The following is a 14,796-nucleotide window of genomic DNA, read 5'->3' as shown; positions in this document are numbered from 1 at the left end:
ACACTAACAGGAGGCTGTGTTGCAGTCACCCTTACCAACACCCATTTGTATATCCCATAGGAAACACAGTTTTAGGTGTCTTGCACACACCAGACTGAGCTGTCCCAACTGCTGAATAAACTCCCATTAACTTATGATACTCACACCATGGCTTCTTCTCACTCGTAGACTTTCCAGGCTTACCCTCTAGTTCCCTGAAAACTTGGGGACTTAGATCAGTCTTCCCCTCACCCTATACACTGCCATGGTTCCAAGTGTCCCTCCAAGTGTAGCCTCACAGTTTCTTGAGCTCTTTAGCTCCTGTTACCTTCTCCCCTCCCACGACCACTCTGTATAATTGGTCCATCTCTAAAATTCTGAACTCCTACATTCCACTCTGCCCACAGCCTCCAGTGTCCTTCCAGCTCCCGGATGCCCTTGCTCCCATTCCACTTACTCTTCAAACTCATAATGACTCCTTGCCCTTGACCTCTTTGCTTTGTCCTAATCTGCCCCTTTCTGGCTTTGTGCTCTCCTTCCAGTTTATACGCCCAGGACCATCACTTCACCCACTCCTTGGCCACTCTTTGTTCCATTTTATTGTTGTCCTTGAGACCGCCCATCCCACAAAGTCTCAGCCCTAGCTGGAATGATTTCTCAACCACACCAAGTTATGCTTCTATAAATTCACGCTTCTATAAATTGCACCCTCAACTGGGCCCTCCATAAATAAATAGATGAAATTTGTTCTATTTTTTCACATCCCTTTACCTTACATCCCTCATTGTTTTCAGCAGATTAATTAGTCAACTCGCTGGATCATTTATTCTGCAAACACCTATTAAGCACCTACTCTGTGCCAGGCGGTGTGGTAGGTGGTGGCATTACAAGGGTGAACAAAATAGACATGGTCCTTGCCTGTGTGGAGCTTACAGGCTATGGGGTGAGTGCTGTACCATGGCAGCACATAGCAGGGAAACCTGAGCCCTTGTAGGGAGACCAGAAGAGGCTTTTGGAAGGAAGTGACATTTAAGCTTAAGCTTGATAGATACATAGGGAGTTTACCAAGCAAAGGAGAGGTGGAGGAGAGGTGGAGGTGAGGTGAAGTAGGTGGAAAATATGCCAAGCCTAGGGAGCAGCAATGGAAAGCCCACATGTAAGAAAGTATTGTATGTCTGAGGGAAAAAGCAATCCAGTGAGCCTGGCACTAGTAGCATGATGTGAGGGCGGGTCACAGAGTCTGAGAGAGGTAATGAAGGGTTAGTTAGGTCATGCAGTTCTTGCAGTTCTTGCAGGTCCATATGAAAGCTTATGGAAGCCAAGAATAATTGAAAATCACCGAATCATTTGAAGCTGTGGTGTGATATGATCAGATCTGTCTTATAAATACCACTCTGACAGCAGTGTGGTGACTGGAGGGAGGAGTCTGAAAAGAAAGGGATAGTTGGCTGTTGCAGGAACCCAGGAGGGGATAATGCTGGTCTGAACTGGAGAAGTGGCAGTAGAGGACGAGGAAGTAGAGTTTCAAGAATTCTTTAGGCAGTGGGGTCAGAAGGGCTCAGTGACAGAATGGATGTGGAGGCTGAAGGAAAGGGAGGAAGGAAGAGTAGACATGACAGACACACCTGGTCTGTCAGCCACTCGGAATATTGAGGCCATCCAGTTTGAATTCCTTCGGCTGTTGCAGATCCCACCCCCTTCGGCCTCACTTGACAAAGTACTCTGAGTCTTATCCATATGTCCAGTTTCTCCCTCTGTACCTATCCCTCCTGTGAGCACGTGAAGAGCCTCCAGGCTCTCCTATCTTCTAGGTTATAATACCTCTCCAGGTATTAACCTTGTAATACCTGACTAGCTAAGACGCTCTCTCACTTTGCCTCACTGCCACATTTTGTGCAAGGGTCTTCCGCACAGAGCTGTTCCCACCTCCTCACTTCCCATTTACTCCTGTCCCATCCAATGTAACTGCTGTCCCTAAGAGAACATGACCTCTCACCTGCCAAATTTAGGGGCTCTTTTCAAAAGTCCTCAACTGCTTGACCTCTTGGCGGGGTCCAACATTGTTGACCGTTTTTTTCTCTTTGAATCATTCTTACGCCTTTTGAGCCACTATTTTATTTTGTCAGTATTTAATGAGCTCACTGCTAGGTGGTGGGGATACTGTAATAGGAGACACTATTCTATTCCTACCCTTGGCAAGGGAGACAGGCAAATAAACAGATAATACAGTAGGGTGGGATCTGTGCATCTCTCTTTCAGGGCACCTCCTGGCTGTTCCTTCTCAGTCTGTTTTGGGGGCTCCTTTGGGTGGCCCCTAAATGTTACTGTTTATTAGGGTTCTGGCTTGGGCCTTCTTATTGTCTCACTGTATACACCCCTCTTGGTCATCTGTCTCATTCATTTCCAGGGCTTTAACTATCATCTGTATAAGCTGATGACTTCCAAATATCTATCTCTTCCAGACCTCTCTTCTGACCCCTAGACCTGCAAGTCTGCTTCCTACCTGACTTTAGAGTCCATAAGCCCCTTAACATGTCCAGACCTGATCTCATCATTCCTTCCTCCCCCAAACCACCATCCCCAGTCAGTTATCAAGCTACAAACCCAGAAATTAACCGTAGCCACTCCCTTCTCCACATGTCCCATAATCCAGAAAGTCATTGGGACCTGTTGGTTCTACTTCCTTTCCAGCTGTCTCTGATATCCCATCCCCTTTTATCCATGGCCTCAGCTACTGCCTTCACCATCTTTTCACATGAATTACTCCAAGAGCCTCCTAACTTGTCTCCCTAGACGTCTACCTTACCCTCTTCCAATCCAGTCTTCTCATTGCGGCAAGAGGAATCTCTCTAAAGTGCAAATCCAGCCACGGCATTCCCTGCTCGGCATTCCCTGCTCAGCTTTCTTTAGTGTCCTACCACTGTCTTGGGTGAGATCTCTACTTTAAGGAGCCTTAGGAGGTCTGTCATGACCTGACTCCCCCAGCCTCCCCACCCTCTCCCATTTCCATAGCTCCCTCAAATGGCAAGTTCCAGCCATACTGAATTCCTTGTAGTTCCCCAAAGACACTGCATTCTTCCATGCTTCTGGCCCTTTGCACATACTGCCTGAAAAGCCTTGTACTCCCTTTGTCTCCTGGCTGACCCCTTCCCATCCTCAGCTCTAGTCTCAAACCCTGTCTCTCCTGACCACCAGGCAAGCTTGGGACCCTCTTGTATCACTGTTGTCATTACCTCTTCCCTTTCTGTCTCTCTGCCTGGGCTGGGATATCCTTAATGACAAGGTTGTATATTATTCACCTTCATATCCCCGGACCCCTCTACAGACGCTTGGCAATGAACAGATGAATGAATGAATGAGGCACCTCACAGCGCCTCCCTCACCCTCATTCACTCTTCAGAAGACTGACCCCTAGTCTCAGCTGCCCACACAGTAGAGATATTTCCACACACGCCCACTTACCCACTAGAGACATTTCCACTCCCCTCCCGCACAAGTCGTCCTTCCTCACCCTACTGTCTCTCCTCTTCTCTCTCTTTCACCTGGACTTCTCTTTTCCTGGATCCTCTTCCTCTCCCCTACTGTACTTTATTTCCCTTTCATTCAGCTAGCAAATATTTAACAAACACCAGAAATTTGCAGATTCAAATCTACTGGGCCACGTGCCTGCTGGGGTTCTTGGAGGGAGTGGAAGACGAGGAAGCTGTGACATGCCATCAGGCCACAGGACTATAGTGCCTCTCCATCTGCCCTGCTCCACCAGGCCCCCTTCCCTGGAGGTGCCACGGGCTGCTCCTTCCTCTAACACCCACTCACATACACCACTCTGAGCCCTCCTACTCCTGGCACCCCCAGGCCCCTGCTCCTCCCCGTATCAGGTTCCCAGATACTTGTGCCCTCTTCTTCCTCTTCCTTTTGCCTGTCAGTGGTGATAGAAGCAAGACTGAACTCTCTGATGCCCCGGTACCTGCAAGCAAAAGCCCCTCCCATGGGTTCATGGTATTGGATCCCATCTTCTTCCTGGTTTCCTGCTGCCTGCCCCTTCCTTCAGCTCAGGTGTCAGTGTTTCCAGGTAATCCTCTGACTTCCGGGCATTTCAACCTCTGCCACTTAGGAGGGGCTTCTCAGTTCCCGTGTCCCCTAGTGAGAGGGCACCTCCTTCCAGCAGTCCATCTAGAACCCCCAGGCCTGAGTCAGGATGCCCCTCTGTGTTTGCTTAGCACGGTGGAGTGCCCTGTTGTTCATGTTTTTCTGTCTAAGCTGCTCCATGGAAGGAGCTATTTCCTCTCAGAGCCTAGAACACACTGTCATATGCTTGGTGAGGAAGGAGGAAAGGGAGGAAAGGAAGGGGGCTACACCTCACACCTTCCAGCCTCACTGTTTACCACCTGGATGACCTTAGCTTCTCTGAGCTTCCCTTTCCTCAGTTGAATATGGAGGTAACAGTAAGAGAGTTGTTCTGAGGATTGAGAAAGAAAACAACTATTAAGTGCTCGACTCTTAACTTAGTTCATTTTACTTCCAAGATCTCAGTCCCTCTACTACTCTGTCCTTCTCCTCCACCTCTTGCTTCCCCAGACTCGTTCTTCCCTCTACATCTCCAGCTTCTCTGCTAGCTCCAGCCTCACTGGCCTCCTCTGCAGCCTGGACTCTACTTGTGGGAGTCAGATCTTAAGACCAGGTCCTTGCTGCTCACCCCACCACTGTAGCTCCCTCACCCTGCCCTGCCCATCCCTGCCCAGGCCTCCCTACCTGTGAACACCATGAAGGCAGGGACGCGATCTGTCCAGGTCACTGCTATGTCTCTAGTGCCTAGTATGGCGTTTGGCACATGGTAGGTCTTCAATAGGTACTTATTGAATAAATCTATTAGTGAATCATTTCACACACATGCCCTGGGCCCACCTCTCCTATTTTTCCCTTTGTCTCCTGGAGACCTCCAAGCATCCTCTGGTCACTTCCCCTCTAACCACCTGACCCTCAACCTAGACTCATAACTGCCTCGTCACTGATCACCTCCTACTCCGACCCACCTTGCATATACTGCTGGAGCTACTCTCCTACGCACAGCTCTGCTCAGGCTCCTTCCCTGTTCGGTTGCTTGGCCATTTACATGAACGTTTATCAGGCTGTTCCAAGCCCTCCAGCAGAGAAGCGATATTGTGGAAGAGAAAGCACTAGCTTTGGAGTCCATCAGAGCTATGTTCCAGATGTTTCTCTGCTACCTAGTCTGAGCCTCAGTCTCCTCATCTGTGGAATAACACTTATCCCAGGGTTATTGTGAGTGTCTGGCATGCAATAGCAGCCAACATTTATTGAGCCTTCACTGTGTACCAGCCACTGTGCTAAGTTTTTTGTCATTCTTTCATTTAACTTTCATATCAACCATATAAAGTAGGCACTTTAATCCCCATTTTACAAAAGAAGAAACTTAGGTCTAGAAAGGTTGAAAGGATTTCTCTATAAGTGGCAGAGTCAGAATTTGAACTCGAGTCTGTCAGACAGCAGAGCCCATCTTCTTAACCACTGTAATAATAGTTCATGCCTGTGTACTTATACAGGCATGTTTGTGTTCATGCTTATGTGTGCTGACTGTGTGCAACATGCTATTCTAACTGCATATACACTGTAGTATTATTATTGTCCCTATTTTTTTATGTGGACCATTTTTTTAAAGTCTTTATTGAATTTGTTACAATACTGCTTCTGTTTTATGTTTTTCTGTTTTTTGGCCATGAGGCGTGTGGGATCCTAGCTCCCTGACCAGGGGTCAACCCCCCCCCCCCCCGGCATTGGAAGGCGACGTCCTAACCACTGGACCACCAGGGAAGTCCCTGTCCCTAGTTTATAAATGAGGAAATGGAAGCACTGAGCATTTCAGTGGCTCATCCAAGATTACACAGCTAGCAAGTGAGAAGCTGGGGAGAAATCCCAGAGTTGGTTTGCCCCCAGAGTCCATGTCTTCAGCACTGTCTGGTCCTACCTCACCATGATACATTGCCTCCATTTTCTAGGAGTGCAGTAAGCATGTGTTGATGAATGAATCTATACTGACATCTGGTCTATGGCTAGTTGTTAGTTGATTCATTCTCTATCAGTTCCCATTGCAGGAGGCTTGCTCCCTTAGGACTCTCCTGAAACGATTCTCCTCAAGATCACTATGACCTCCTGACTGCTAAGGCCAGTGGCCACTTCTCAGTCTTCATCTTTCTTGACCTTTCGGCAGCATTGGACACTATCGATCTCTCCGTCCTTGTTGAAATGCTCCCTCCTTTAACTTCTGAGCTACGGCCTCCTTCTCTTTCTCCTCCAAGAAGAATAGTGCTCTCCTCAGTCTGCCCCTTGAATGTGACTGTTCCCCAGGGCTCTGTCCTAGACTCTCTTTTCACTCTACATGTCCTACCTGATGTATCTCCATACCCATGGCTATGAGTTACTCCTTGATTGGTCCAAATCCATCTCCAACCCAGACCTCTCTCCTAAGCTCCAGACCTGCAAATCCAACTGTGTTTGGGACATCTCCATGGGGAGACCTCAACAGGCACCCCCAAAATGGCTTCTCTTCTGTGGTGTCCTAATGGCACCACATTAGTAATCAGGCCAGAACCCTGGAGTCAGTCTAGAGCCCTTCCATTCCCTCACCCTTCCTGAAGGGTCGGTAGCCAAATCTTGTCAACTTCACCTCCTCACATCTTTCTTCTCTGTGTCCTCTCTGTCCCGCTACTGCTGACCTGGGTTACAAACACCTTGTCCTTGGTGTCCCTCCTCCCAGAGGTTCTCTTCTCCAGGCCTCCATTGTCTTCCTAGGTCTCTCCCCTGAAATTTCTTCCTCTCTTCATCTTTCCCTTCTCCATGAATCTCAGGCAGTATGGAGTGCATAGTCCTGGGATCAAATCAAGGCTGTGTTAACTCAGGACAGTTGTCTCACTCCGAGCCCCAGTTTCCTCAGTGGAAGGTGGGATGCGTTCTTCACGCGGTTGTTACGATGATTAAATAAGGCACCGTCTATGAATTGCCAGCACACTAACAGTTCAGAAAAGAAACCTTCCCTCTGCCTTCTCTGCTCACATCCATCCCCGGCCTCTCCCTGAGGTGCCTAATGGGACCGGTCCTCAGGAGGGACAGAGCCAGGCCCGGGCACTGCCCTGGGCCACCCATCCATGAGGCTGTCCCGGGGACATCCAAGGAAGCCAGCTTGTCAGCCTTCTCCTCCCTCCTCCCGTACTAACGCCTCTTCTCCTCTTTACCCCCTTCCACCCACTCCCCAGCCCTAGCTCCCGCCTTTATTTACCGCCCCCCACCTCTCCAGCCCAGCTGTTCCTGTCTCTGACTTGCCTCCCCTTTCTGTATGAACTCCACTCACTCTTTGCTTTGCCGACACACACTCCCTCTCCCTGTCTTGCTCCCCGTCATCCCCCATGAGAACTCTCGCCTCTCTTCCTCTCCCCTTTCCGCCTGGCCCTGTATCTCCACCTCCCTTTGCTCACCAGAGCTACCCTCTTCTTCCTCCACTTCTGAGCCAATCTGCCTTTTGCAGCCCCCTCCTCACCCTGTTGTCTTTCTGGTCTCAGCCCCTCCCTGGCTCTGGGACAGGAAGTTGAGGGAGGAGACCTGTGAGGTGCCAGCTCCCCCAGCCGGCTTCCCCTCCACACCTTGGGCCATTCCTCTGCTTCCTTCTGGAGCACCCTTTCCCTTATGGTCCCCCTACTACTCCCCCACAGCCCACCTCTTTCCTATCCCATGTTCTCCCTGCTCCCAGGTCCTATAGACGCACAGACTGCTGGTGGGGGGTGTGGATTGACATCACATTGCAGGCCCCAATGAACAGTCTCGCCCCTCCCCCTCCTAATGAGAACCAGCTGTGGTTCCAGAGGCCCAGATGTGGGGCTAGAGGGGGAGAGCAGGATGGAGCCAGAGGACAGAGTAACAGGACCGGGACAGGGTGAGGGCATGTAGCAAGGCAGAACTGGGTGGGGGAAGAGATGTGACCAATCTGGGGGGAGAAAGAAGACAAATCTGGGTAGGAGGCAGGACAGATTGGGGAAAGAGACAAGATGGATGGCTGAGGCCAGGTCTGGGGGAAGGGATGGGACAAACCTGGAGAGGGAAAGAGACAGGAACAGAGAGGAGGAGCAAGTCTTGGGGAAGAAGCTGTGAGAAACAGTGGACAGATGGGGAGATGGTGCTGAGAAGAGAGTTGGAGAGAGACTGAGACAGTCTCGGGAGAGAGTCTGGAGTTCGAGTTTGGAACTAGAAGCCCTGGAGCAGGAAGTGATGAAGCTTAGTCCAGACAGGCCCCAGGGACCTCGAGGTCACAGCTGCAGCCGCAGAGCTGACCACGAGTGCCCCAACAGCGTGTGTGAGAGCATGCCGGCGTGTGGGTGCGTCTGCAAGTGTGTGCACGGACCTGCCAGCGTGAGTCTGGGCAGGGGTGAAAGTGGTTTGTCTGTGTCTGTGAGAGGGAGGGGGTGTGAGTGAGTGTGGCTGTGTGTATGTGTGCGTGTGTGTGTGCGCACGTGCCTGTGTGAGGCCCACAAGAAAGTGTCTTTCTGTGTGTATGTGTCTGTGTGGGCAAAAGCATGCCTGTGTGTGTTTCCATGTGTGCCTGCATGTGTGTGGGGGGTGGGGGAAGGTTCCAGGTGAATGAACATGCCCATCTGTGTGAGTGATAACATGCTCCTCTGTGAGGTTGGGTGTCTCTGTGTACGTTAGAGTAGCTCCTGTCTATGTGAGTGTGTGTGTTGAGTGTGCCTGTCTGCATGTGAGTCTGTGCGTCTGTGTGCCTGGCTGTGTGTGGGTCTGTGACTTCGTGAGTAGGCACCTTTGTGCATCCACTGTGAGGGTGTATGGGGGAGTTTGCATTGAACAGGGACCCAGGAGGGCACCAGGGTCCACACGGGTTGGGAGAAGGGACATCTGCCTGGGCCTGAATCCCTCCTCCTCAAGGCTAATCATTCACCTGAGTTTTATCTCATACCATTCATACATCCTTTCATTCAGAAAATGTATTGATCATGTGCTATGTGCCATGCTCTGTGCTACACACAGAGGTGAATAAGATACAGTCCTGGCCCTCAAACAGCTGGCATTCTGGGTTGGGGACAAAGAATCCTAACACAGAATGTAAGAAGTACATTGACCTCACTATCCATTATCCCCACTCTGCTTTCTCTCCACTGACTGATTAAATGAATAGGACCAGTTCCTAACCCTTGACTCCCTAACCCAGTCTCTAGGCCTAGATGCCTGCCCCGGCCACTGCGCCATCTCTCTACACACAGCCTCTCCCCTGTCTGAGTCAGGCCTGTGTTCACTCTGACCTTCTTGTTCTGAATTCCTCTGATCTGTTATTCCATGTGGAAGCTCCACAGACTTCACAGACTTGAGCCTTGGGGAGAGGGGTCTTAGTAAATCCTAGAACTCTGAAGCCAAGGATGGTGTTGGGAACCGAGGAGAGAGCATCTACCAAATGCCCAACTCTGAGCTCCTTGTTTCCATTGCCTGTAATTCTCCTAAAACCCCACAAAGTAGGCATTAACATGGCCATTATATAGATTAGGAAAATAACACTCAGATTGGACTCAAAGCCAGCTCAAACTCCAGAGTCCCAGCTCTTTTCATTGCCTCACACAGATGGGAGACATGGAGGTTGGAAGTGTAAGTAGAGGGTCAGAAACTCTCATCCCTTGGGAGGACAGGAAGTCCTAGAGCAGAGCAAATAAGTCTAGAAGGACCAAAGGACACACTTCTGCAGCCATTTCTACGGCCACACTCCTGACCATGGTGCCTCAGGGGCGCAGGCTGACACGTGTTTGTGCGTGTTGTCTGAGTTGGCATGTCCAGGGACGTTTCTCCCTGTGTCAGTAGGTGAGGGTGGTGGTGTGCAGTTATGAGGTTCTGCACATTTGTTCAGCACTGATTGCCTGCTCTCGTGATACCTCTAGGAACTGCTGGAGAACCAGAAACTAACTAAGACCCTCAAGCTGCTGTCCTCAAGGAGCTTTCAGTGCGGTGTAGGGGGAGGGGTGTGATGGGCAGACACATGAACAAATCAGGGCTGCTGTGCAATTTATTGTCAGTGTGCATCAAAAGCAGTGAGAGCCCAGTAGGGGACACCATGGGCACTGCAGGGAGGTCAGAGAGATATCATAGAAGAGTCCACAGAAGACAGGATATTTGAATGGGATCTTGAAGTTTGAGTAGGGGATGGCCAATTGGACAGGACTTTTAAAGGATATCTCAGGACAAGAGCATGGTGCATACAAGGCAAAGAGTTGGGAAGGATCAGGTGATGGGTTTAGTGTTGGAATGCAGGGTGCAGTGGGGGAAGGTGAATGTGGGGCACAGTGGAGAGGTTGGCAGGGCTCAGGTCAGTAAGATATACTAAGGAGGTTGGGCTTTGTCTTGCGAAAAGAAGTTCTCTACCTAGTGTCCATGAACCCGTGAAACTGCAGACACAGTTTGGGTGTATGTGCATCTGCATTTTTTTGTCCGTAATGGGCAGCAGTTTTCTGCCATCAGTAATGGCAAACCAGTGGAAGCCTTTTGTTGTGACTGGTTTGGTGAGAGTTGTGGGGATAGCTCTGGTCAGGTGGACATGGATCAGAGGGTCCAATCCAGGAGGCATGGGAACCAGTAAAGGGCTGTGGCAGGAATCAAAAAGAGGGATGACAGTGCTTGGACTGGGACAGCAGCAGTGTGAAAACATAGGAAAGGGCAGACTTGAGACATGTCTAGTTAAGATGGTCAGGTTTTGAAGACTAATTGGAAATCAGGACTGAAGAAAAGCAAGGAAAGCAAGGAGAGTTTCTGAGCGGTGGTGCTGTTCACAGGAAAGGGAATGGAGGAAGAAAATCAGGTTGAGGTGAAGGCTGGGAATACATTGTAAGGAAGTCCATTGTATGGATGGACATGTGTCTCCAGTGCTCTCCAGAGCTGGAGATTGCAAAGTCATCAGCAAATAGATGGTACATAAGATGATTGATACATTTGAATTGAAGGCATGGGAGTGGATAAGATCACCCAGGCAGTGTGGTCAGTGGGAAAACATGCGGCCCTGGACTGAGTCCTGAGGAGCACCAGTTTTTAAGGGCAGAGGAAGAACTTGCCCAAGGGACTGAAGAGTGGACATAGAAGTACAATGGAAGCAAGAGGTGGGGGGTCACCATGGGAGGCCAGGAAGGCTAGGCTTCAAGAAGCCAGTGATCAGTGTTTCAGTGTTCCAGAATGATCCAGCAAGAAGATAAAAAAGTGTCCATTGGATGTAGAGTATAGCGGTGATTGGAAGCTTAGTGAAAGCAGCGTCACAGGAGAGGAAGACTCTCTGTGTAGATGGAGGAGGGGGTGAGAGGTGAGGAATTGGAGGAAGTGAACAAACCTTTCAGAGAGGGCAACGTCTCCACGGATTCTGCTCTCACTCAGTCCTCAAAGGCCTTCCTGGGGCTTTAGGCCTCCTCCTTCTTGAACGTCAGCAGCATTTGAAGCCCTGGCTCCCTTAGCCACAGAGGCACCGCCCTTCCCTGGATTTCTTTCTCTGTCTCTCTCTCTGGCCAGTTAAGGCTGCCTTGGTCCAGCTGATGGTTCAGGCCCGAAATCTGCCCATCATCCGTGACTCCTCCCACTCCCTCATCCCCTGCCTCAAGCCATCATCAAGCCCTGCCTGTTCTACCTGCGAAATGTCCCGCAGAGCTATCCGCTTCTCCCCATTTTCATTGCTAACACTCATCCAATTCACCGTCAATTCACCCTCACCTGGACTCTCCCAAGTGTGTTATAAGGGCTGTCCTAAGATAACCTTCCCATCTATGTGATCCTTGTTTACAAAGGGGCAGCAATAGAGATCTTCACAAGACGTAAGTCATTGCAGCACCCACTCTTAAGATGCTTTCATGGCTTCCATTTGTCCTCGGCATAAAGTCAGAATCATCAGCGTGGCCTACAAGCCCCTGCCCCATTTCATACCTTCTGCCCCAGCACTCTACACCTCACACACGCTGTGCTCTACCTGCCCCGACACCCTCAGTGCTTTCTTGACTGTGGACTCTAAGCCTCCCATTCAGTTCCCTCTTCTGAATGTTCTTCTCTCGTTTCTGTATCCCCCTTCTCCGCCCACCATTGTCTAGCAAACACCTACATTAAGTAGATCCTGACTTAAAGGTGGCTTCCTCAGAGAAGCACTCCCTGACTCCCTGACTGTGGTAAGCCCCTCCTATATCTACGCCTTCACAGCTCCCGGCACTTCTCCCTCAGCCCATATCACACTTCTAATTACTTGTCCAATTCCTGGACTGTTTCCTTTATTCTCTGTGGTGTCTCCAGTGCCTCCACATAATAGGTGCTCAATCTCTTGTTGAATAGAGAGGGAAGGAGGGCTAAAGGTATATATATATATATATATATATATATATATATATATATTATAGAGAGACAGAGAGAGAGAGAGAAGAGAGAAAGAGAGAGACTTCAGCATAGTTAAATATTGGTAGAAGGCTCTGGCAGAGAGGACATTGTTGAGATTCGGGTGAGGTTGCCAAGCACATGATTATTGAGGTATTAATCCTGGATGAGAAGAAAAATGAGAAAGAATTGGCCACATGTTTAAGTCTACAGATGGAAGGAGGGGAGTCTGAAGGCATTTAGGTCTGAACAATAGGAAAAAACAATCTGCTGGGGGTTGGAGCGGGGACGGGAATCAGAGTGGGATGGGACCTGCCAGGTAAAGACTGGACTGGGTCCTGAGGAGCTTCCTGGGCCCCAGACTGCCCCAGCCTGGACGGTTGATTCCTCCCCCATCATGACCTTTTTGCTTCCGATTTTCTCCCAGGTCAGGAATCGTGAGCTGGAGCCAGGGTCCAAGTTAGATCTGATCCAAAGCCTGAGATCAAGCTGGGCCCGGAGCCTGGCCTGGAGCTGGAGCCCAAGCCACAACTGGATTGCCCCTGCCATGCAGAAGGAGCGGGGCATTGCACCTTCTTGCCCAGGCATGCAGAGCCCCAGGCCCCTACCCCTGCTGTCATTGCTGCTGCTGCTGCTCCTGGGTGTGGGGGTGCCAGGCGCCTGGGGTCAGGCTGGGAGCTTGGACCTGCAGATTGATGAGGAGCAGCCAGCGGGCACACTGATCGGGGACATCAGTGCAGGGCTTCCAGCAGGCACGGCAGCACCTCCCATGTACTTCATCTCCGCCCAGGAGGGCAGCGGTGTGGGCACAGACCTGGCCATTGACGAACACAGTGGGGTGGTCCGTACAGCCCGAGTCTTGGACCGCGAGCGGCGGGATCGCTACCGCTTCACTGCAGTCACTCCTGATGGCGCCACCGTGGAAGTTACCGTGCGAGTGGCTGACATCAATGACCACGCTCCAGCCTTCCCACAGGCTCGAGCTGTCCTGCAGATACCTGAGCATACAGCTCTTGGCACCCGCTACCCACTGGAGCCTGCTCGTGATGCAGACGCTGGCCGCCTAGGAACCCAGGGCTATGCGCTGTCTGGTGATGGGGCTGGAGAGACCTTCCGGCTGGAGACACGTCCTGGTCCAGATGGGGCCCCTGTGCCTGAGCTGGTAGTTACCGGGGAGCTGGACCGAGAGAACCGCTCACACTACATGCTGCAACTGGAGGCCTACGACGGTGGTTCACCACCCCGGAGGGCCCAGGCCCTACTGGATGTGACATTGCTGGACATCAATGACCATGCCCCAGCTTTCAATCAGAGCCGCTACCACGCTGCGGTGTCCGAGAGCCTGGCCCCCGGCAGTCCTGTTTTGCAGGTGTATGCCTCTGACGCTGATGCCGGTGCCAATGGGGCTGTAACTTATGAGATCAACCGGAGGCAGAGCGAGGGTGACGGACCCTTCTCCATCGACGCACACACGGGGCTGCTGCGGCTGGAGCGGCCACTGGACTTCGAGCAACGGCGGGTCCATGAACTGGTGGTACAGGCACGGGATGGAGGGGCTCACCCTGAGCTGGGCTCGGCCTTTGTGACTGTGCACGTGCGAGATGCCAATGACAATCAGCCCTCTATGACTGTCATCTTCCTGAGTGCGGATGGCTCCCCCCGAGTGTCTGAGGCTGCCCCCCCTGGCCAGCTTGTTGCTCGAATCTCTGTGTCAGACCCAGATGATGGTGACTTTGCCCATGTCAATGTGTCCCTGGAGGGGGGAGAGGGCCACTTTGCGCTCAGCACCCAGGACAGCGTCATCTACCTGGTGTGCGTGGCTCGGCAGCTGGATCGAGAGGAAAGGGATGCCTATAACTTGCGAGTTACTGCCACAGACTCAGGCTCACCCCCGCTGCGAGCTGAGGCCGCCTTTGTGCTGCATGTCACTGATGTCAACGACAACGCCCCTGCCTTTGACCGCCAGCTCTACCGACCCGAGCCCCTGCCTGAGGTTGCGCTGCCTGGCAGCTTCGTGGTGCGAGTGATGGCCCGGGATCCTGACCAGGGCACCAACGGTCAGGTCACCTATAGCCTGGCCCCAGGTGCCCACACCCGCTGGTTCTCCATCGACCCCACTTCAGGCATCATCACCACAGCTGCTTCACTGGACTATGAGTTGGAACCACAGCCACAGCTAATTGTGGTGGCCACAGATGGGGGCTTGCCCCCTCTCACCTCCTCTGCCACAGTGAGTGTGGCCTTGCAGGATGTGAATGATAATGAGCCGCAGTTCCAGAGGACTTTCTACAATGCCTCCTTGCCTGAGGGCACCCAGCCCGGAACCTGCTTCCTGCAGGTGGGTAAGCCCCCGCACACAGCAGGCTGATTCTGTGGGCAGGAGTGGATCAGAGGGTCACAGGGGACCTCAGAGCAGGAACC

The 14,796-nt window shown here is 51.5% G+C and overlaps 1 protein-coding gene across 2 annotated transcripts in view; it reads left to right on the top strand.

Annotated features, from left to right (window-relative positions):
* DCHS1 (dachsous cadherin-related 1) overlaps positions 1–14,796 on the top strand; it is a 34,736-nt gene that overhangs the window by 1,374 nt on the left and 18,566 nt on the right. The window contains exons 1-2 of one of the 2 annotated variants that reach the window (XM_060103548.1): positions 7,852–7,921; positions 12,803–14,713. In XM_060103548.1, coding sequence (XP_059959531.1) covers positions 12,923–14,713 — 1,791 coding nt within the window. In that variant the 5' untranslated portion in view covers positions 7,852–7,921; positions 12,803–12,922. Of the gene's footprint in view, positions 1–7,851; positions 7,922–12,802; positions 14,714–14,796 lie in introns of those variants that run through there. The other variant, XM_060103547.1, reaches the window with a different exon arrangement.

This window comes from Mesoplodon densirostris, chromosome 7 (genome assembly GCF_025265405.1).
Source record: "Mesoplodon densirostris isolate mMesDen1 chromosome 7, mMesDen1 primary haplotype, whole genome shotgun sequence".
In the NCBI taxonomy this organism is placed as follows: Eukaryota; Metazoa; Chordata; class Mammalia; order Artiodactyla; family Ziphiidae; genus Mesoplodon; species Mesoplodon densirostris.
This window is presented reverse-complemented; position numbering and strand designations above follow the sequence as displayed.